General features: G+C 36.3%; 1 protein-coding gene across 1 annotated transcript; it reads left to right on the top strand.

Annotated features, from left to right (window-relative positions):
* The first annotated feature begins 467 nt into the window (after positions 1-467).
* Positions 468-4,238, top strand: LOC137590972 (uncharacterized). Its single transcript, XM_068308832.1, has 8 exons — positions 468-493; positions 728-924; positions 1,194-1,313; positions 1,659-1,852; positions 2,070-2,221; positions 3,334-3,487; positions 4,010-4,081; positions 4,209-4,238. The coding sequence occupies exons 2-8, from the start codon at positions 735-737 to the stop codon at positions 4,236-4,238; spliced, it is 912 nt and encodes a 303-aa protein (XP_068164933.1). The 5' UTR covers positions 468-493; positions 728-734.
* The last annotated feature ends 2,896 nt before the right edge of the window (positions 4,239-7,134 follow it).

Here is a 7,134-nt window from a genome sequence, read left to right as displayed (position 1 = left end):
ATATTCATTCATTCATTTTCAATACAAGCTTCTTCTGTCGGTGGTCACGGGGTTGCTGGAACCTATCCCAGGAGACTGGTGGCATTGCATGCTTACGGCCCCTTCTGTGTATGTGTGTGTGTGTGTGTGTGTGTGTGTGTGTGTGTGTGTGTGTGTGTGTGTGTGTGTGTGTGTGTGTGCGTGTGTGTGTGTATAATGTGTATATATGCATAGATATGTATTTATACATGCATTTTTATAGATATACATATTTACATACTTGAATATTTATTCATGCCTTTATAGAACAGTCATCATTTTGACTACTTGTTCAATATTCTTTGCAGCTCTTTTAAATTTCCCCATCCTTTTACTTTTACATCACTGTGTTTATGGGCACCAAGTCAGAGCAGGTTAGTCATCCTGACCTTGTGTTGTGTGTTGCCTCTAGATGTATGAATATGAAAAGTCAAGCTCCTGACGATACAATCAACTGCACTGCTGTGCAAAAGAAGTGAGTAGATGGCAATTTGTATTTGTGTTTATTTGTGTGTTTCACGTAATGTGGGGGCAGGTTAAAATGAACCCTCCTGAATTCAAGATTTTCATTCGGCAAACTAATTTTGTGTGAACAAAAGTCTGTGTGAAGCAAAGCTGTGTCTGCTGTTCTGTATGGAGGTTGATTCCCAGTTGTACAAGATGAGATTTGAATTCATTTTGTCTTATTTTCTTTACATCTGTGGATCAGGTGTTCTATGATAAGCGATGACACCATATTCAACTGCACAATTGTGGACCCAGCACCTTATGAAGCCATGTGCAAAGAAATTTTGTGCAAATATCCTCAACTGGATGGTTTCAAATGTCCATTCCATGAGGCCTTTGCCAGGGCCTGCATCCTGAATAGTAACACACTGGGAGACTGGAGGTCAGCGATAAGCTGCGGTGAGACTTCTCCCCTTCACTTCAGTGATGCAGTCAAAACACATCTGTTGACAGAAATAACACAACAGAAAATGTCATCTAATAATATTTGAAATCATACTTGAATCACAAAGAATGAAAGCTTCAAGCAGAATCACAATTAAAAACCCTTCATATCTACTCGGAACAGTGGCGTTCAAAAGTAACTTTGTTTTTTCTGTAGAGTCTTGTTGGCAATCATTTTTAGGAGTCTTTTACCTAAATACTCTAATATTTTGTCTGTCTGTCAGATGTCCAGGATATCTTCTGTCCAGGTCAGTCCTGTGTTGCTGATGAGTTCTGCGGGGACACAGAATCTGGTGGTAGAGGCTGCAGATGTCGGGCCTCAGACTCCGGATTGACTATTTTGGGTACGACAGCTATGACACAACAATGTGATTGAGTTCTGATACTCAGAGGCTGACGTTCTCAGTTCAGATGTTGTTGATCTTGGTTAGACTGCTGAATTATACTGACCCAGAGAACATTCTAGAACTTTTTCTATCAGGTTTTCTTTTACTTTTGTATCTCCCTGACTGTGTTGTTATTGCTTTGTGTCAACAAATAGTTTGGTTTCTGCTTCCAGAGGAAACCAAACAGTAATGCCAGGACAGCAGAGTTGACTGCTTTGACTTGCTCTATGGTCTATTAAATATCTGTAGAGTCTCCTCTGTAACACGCATTATTTTAACTTGTCTGTGCTGCTGAATGTTTAGGTGATGATCCAGTGTGTGAGGACAACTTACATTCAGTCTCAGTTACTCTGGTCGGTTGTCTCCTGAGTGAACAAGGCTTTAACATCAATAATTTACACCTCAATGATGACACCTGCCTTGGTCAGGTGGACAACGCCACCAACAAGTTGACATTCAAATTCAATGACAGCAACCGCTGTGGAGCAGAATTTACTGTAAGTTTTGTCGTCCACATCTTTTCTCTCAACAGATATATCGCTTCTAGCTTTTAGCTCAGCTTCTTGTTCTCTTCCTAGTTTCGGTTCTTTCTGTCGTCGTCATGATACTTTATTCAGCTGTATAATGGAAGCAATCCTTCAATTATACAGCTGAAGTCAAAAACTCATGACAAAAATGTACCTGAACAACATATGAATCTTTGTGACCTGGCAGCTTGACGAATTCAACAACCTGGTTGTCACAAATACCATCAGGAACACAGACAAGTCTGCCACTGTTGGTTTGACTGATCAAGTCGACATTGACATATCCTGCCAGTTCGCTAATGTGGAGAACCAGATGTCCAACTTAAGAGTCATTGACAAGTGAGTTAATATTCGTCTGAACTTGCTGTGAATCTTGATAATGGACAGTTTGACAATTGCGGAGTTTATTTGTGTGTGTGTGTGTGTGTGTGTGTGTGTGTGTGTGTGTGTGTGTGTGTGTGTGTGTGTGTGTGTGTGTGTGTGTGTGTGTGTGTGTGTGTGTGTATCTGTGTGTCTACAGCTCTGTTGTCATGGACCTTAAAATTGGAGAATTTTCATACACGTTGACTATGATGACCTTCTCTGATGCTAACTTCACAAAACCCGTGACAAAAAATACCAAACTCAGCCTCCGCCAGAAGATCTTTGTGTTGATAAATACTACAGGGCTTGAAGGTGCTATGGTCACTGTGTTTATTGACAGTTGCTGGGCAACTGATAACATTTCAAGATTCGACCTAATCAAAGATGGGTGAGTTGAACTCAGATTGTGTCAAGAGAAGCCAGAGGTCAAAGTTCACATATATTCTACACTGAAGTAAAAGTAGACTTACTTGTGTAAAAGAAGACTGAGGCAAAAGTATTTGTTCAAGTACAAGTTCACCACTCTTAAATGTTCTCTGAGTTTAAAAGGAAATTATTTCCCTTAAATGGACACACATTGCCTAACCTAATGCTTTAACCTAAAGTGAGCCTCATGCCATACAAATATAAAATTAACATAACATTTAATTAAGAGAGTAGTAACGACTATCATCTCCTTTGAAACACATGGACTGTAGGTAGGGTTGGTTATAGTGTCACCACAGTGTAATTCTTCGATTATTTTTTTGTGTTTTTTGTTAATATCCACTGATGTATTTCTGTTATCTCCAATATACCTTATGCAAGTGATACACCAAGTATATTCCTGTGAATTTTTGTTCCTTTCCATTAAGTTTGAAACCACAAAAAACACAATGCCACATAAATGCCACATAAATTTCAATAATTTCTTTTTGAAAATGTATTATGGAAAATGGCTAAGTTTTAAAATGTAGAGAATTAAAGGTAAAAGAAAAATAAACATTCATGTAAAAACTGTAAAGTGTTCTTATCTAGTGTCCATTTTTTGTACATTTCTGCATTTCTGTCTGTGTTCAAATATGATGTGTTTTCTCCTTTGTGTGCAGCTGTGCGATCCCCAGTGATATTATGTTGAGCGTGACAGGAAATGGACTGGGAACAAGTACCTCTTTCAGCTTCAAAATGTTCCAGTTCTTGGGATCATCTGATGCAGTTAACTTGAAGTGCCAAATCAAGCTGTGTGACGCAAATTGTGACCCGGTACACCTCCAAAATACACCACACATACATTGAGTTCATTTCCAGCTGACAGCCAATTATTCCCTGTCTCTCCTAATTTCCTGTGAGTTCTATTTTTTTCAATTTATATGAAATTATGAAATTTCCTTTATGATCTCACTAGAATGCAGTTAGACCAATTTGGAGACACCTGCTGCTGAACTTCTATTATCTTCTAGTCGTGACTTATTTGATTTGTACTGAGTCACATTTTGAATCTTATGCACCAATCAAATTTATACAATCCAGAAAGGTTTCTTGATTCCAGGAAAAATTTAATCCAGAACCTAAATATCCCCGGACAAAATCCATTGATCTCAAAGAATTGTAGCAGCCACCAGCCAATCACTATACCTGTGTCTCACTATCTAACATACAAGCGTGTCTTGAAAGAAGATAACTTTATGTTCTGTATGAATCATGTTGTTGCTCAAATTGAAGGACATTGACACAGGACCAATTTTGGTCTTCCTAGAACTTGACTTCTCTCTCTGTACCTTCCAGAATTGCATGACTCAAAGACGCAGATATAAGAGGATGTCATTTTTAAATGAATACCCACCCATCATCTCAATGGTCTGGATTTGAATAGGCAAGTAAGTCTGCTGACTGGTGATATAGTCACACGAAATGCAAACGCGGTGAATTCAGTCAACTGTGGAGAAAATACATCAGTAACACTTTGGTCTGGTTGTCTTGTCAGGTTGTGAACAAGCTGGCTCTGACTGATTGACAAGCTGTCCACCTTTACAATGATTTCTGACTTCTGATTTGTTCAATCAAAGATTTGGTTGTGTCAATCCTTCATTTTGAAAAGAACAAGCTCAAAAGAAGAGTTCAGCTCATTATGAGATTGTGAGCAACTATAGAAAACATCTTAGGTATACATGTCCCTCTCATGGGGTGCTCACCTGCAACACTTAAGTTAAAAATCATTAAATTTCTCCACAAACCACACAGACATAAATGTTTGAATTAATCTAGACACTAAAACCAGTTAAAATTCATAAAATAATGCAATCTAGTCATCACCTGGAATGTGAACTCCCATGTGGGCCTCAACCATTTTAACACACAGACACAATCACATGACCAAAAATCAGACTTTTCTTTGACAAACCATCAGACTTGCAGGTATTGCCTTGTATACTTATGATTCCTCCTTTTTTTTTCATCAAATTTGAAATGTAATAAAAACAGTATGGATATACAGTATATATATATACAGTATATATATATATATATATATATATATATATATATATATATATATATATATATATATATATATATATATATATATATATATATATATAAAAGGGAGATGTAAGGGTGTTTGGGTGAAACTTGTAGTTAAACATGTTTCGGTGATTCGGTGATCTCTTGCTAATAACAATAAGTTGTTATTTGAGGTTTTTAATGATTATCAGTAATTTTGCATTGATATTGGAGCCGTGCAGAACAACATCTAATTTTTATTTCTTTTTGCTATTTGGGCTTAGGGTTAAGCTTTATGGTTAGGGGTTAGGTTTAGGGGTTAGGGGCAAGGGGTTAAGGGTTAGGTTAAGGGTTAGGTCAAGGGTTAGTTAAGGACAAATTGCTTGAAAGTGAAATTCTCAACCCTAACCCTAACCCTAAATTTGTCCACGTATGTGGCCACTAGGCCTTAACTATCGTCAGAAAGTGACATGGTGGAATCTGCGGTGTAACGTTCAAGTACTGCATATTGACTAGATTGATAGAAAATTCCAGTTCAGTCAGACTTCTGGAAGGATGTCTCCATATTAGATCACTGTACTGACCAGGTAAACCAAAGGTTTACATGTAGCTGAAGGGAAATAAAATTGTGAAAAACTGGAGCAAGGAAAAGTGGATTTCAAATTGCCATTAAATGTCATCCTTTTCACTCCAGCTGTTGAAAAAGACCACCTTTCAACAAAGTGATTCATTTTTAAATCTTGTAATTGACAAACAAATCCTATATTTTTAGTTTTCCCTTACTCAGTAATAAATATTGAGAAGTTAATGATGGAAATGGTCCTTTCAGCTTAATTAATTGGTGTACATCTAATTTGAAAACACTGGATTCTTCTGTCACCCTAAAAGTGACTGACAGCTGTTCTCACACGAGCTGCAAATGAAGACAAAAAGTGAAAATCATGGTTAAAATTTCTAATTCTTTAAGTCCTAATAATTCTAATAACTCTAATAATTGTATTAAGAGAAAACAAACTCTCTTCCACCCAAAATTTTACTGGCTGACTAATTTAGATAAAATATCTGTTTACAGAGACTCTTTTATGTTAAGGTCAGTTGATCCACAAACACATGCCTTTACAATACCTTAGTCTACATAATTTGGGTGCTCTTTAGTTTCGGTGTTACTGGTGTTATCAATTGATATAAAAATAATAATAAAATGGATTATGGGGAAAAAATCATCGATGAGTTTGTTTCACTTTCTCTCTTTTTCAACAATTTAAACTGAATCAGCACAACTTAACAAATTAATCTTTCATAATTTAATCACATACTTGTGAAGTCTTTTTGAGAAAATGTTCAATATAACATGTTGCGTGTCATTTTTGTTAGATCCTACTCAAACACGTAGAAGACATTTTATTTTTAAACTTTGCACTTTATTTGATAAAGGGAAACAAATAATCTTTGAGGATGTAAAATATATTCATCCTACACTGTAAAAAAACAATGGAGTAGCTTAACACAAAAAAATTGTCGTAACAATTTCCCTGGACATTTTTCAGTTATTTCAACTTAACTAGTTTCCAGTACATGCAACAAGGCTTCTAGTTAGATCACCTCATTTACTTCAGTAGAAGCAACTTGATTTTCCTATTCCTCAATATTTTATTTAAGTTAAACCAACGTAACTTTAATTGTGGTAAAACTACTTCTTTTAGCTAATGTAACTTATTATCCTTTCATTCTATGACTAAATAATGTCCATGGAAATTGTTACGTCAATATTTTTTTTTTGGTACAAGAACTTATTTATCTAAGTCAGAATACACCACACACTTAAATCCCAGGTTTTTTTTTACCTGTTTATTCAAACAAGCGACATCTCATTTAGATGTGAACATTTTTGTACATTCCATTGAACTAGGTGCAAACTCAGCTGTACACCTACTACAGAAAGCCTAAAAAACTACAAAAATACATGTCCTCTGAATTTGAGGATGACAAATGAATTTGAGGATGACAAATGAATTTGAGGATGACAAATGTCTCTGAACCCATTAACTAAGGTGCTGGCATACGGGCTAGGAACTGTTAAATGTGGGTATATATGCACATATGTTTCAGTACTGTAGTCGCAACCGTGCATAAATGACATTCAAGACAAAACACTGCAAGTATCGCAAGATTGTCACACGGCATCTCAATATCGTAAGTCCTCAAAAGTTTTCTCAAACTGAACAATCCCAACACTGACAGAGAGCTGAAAATCTGTGCCCTCTGTTTTTTAAGCAAACTTTTGAGTAACTTGAGTATCGTAAGTCCTCAAAAGTTTTCTAAAAAACAGAGAGCACAGATTTTCAGCTCTCTGTCAGTGCTGGAATTGTTCAGTTTGAGAAAACTTTAGAGGCCTTACGGTATTGAGAAAT

The sequence above is a fragment of the Antennarius striatus genome, chromosome 23, assembly GCF_040054535.1.
Source record: "Antennarius striatus isolate MH-2024 chromosome 23, ASM4005453v1, whole genome shotgun sequence".
NCBI classification, from domain to species: Eukaryota; Metazoa; Chordata; class Actinopteri; order Lophiiformes; family Antennariidae; genus Antennarius; species Antennarius striatus.
Note: the sequence above shows the minus strand (reverse complement) of the source record. Positions and strands in the feature narration are given on the sequence as shown.

Bases quoted from the DNA above. Each gene is read 5' to 3' on its own strand.
- LOC137590972 (XM_068308832.1), top strand. From the start codon at position 735: ATGATAAGCGATGACACCATATTCAACTGCACAATTGTGGACCCAGCA. The intron at 2,222-3,333 runs GTGAGTTAATAT...CTTTGTGTGCAG, and splicing joins AACTTAAGAGTCATTGACAA to CTGTGCGATCCCCAGTGATA. The intron at 3,488-4,009 runs GTACACCTCCAA...TGTACCTTCCAG, and splicing joins GTGACGCAAATTGTGACCCG to AATTGCATGACTCAAAGACG.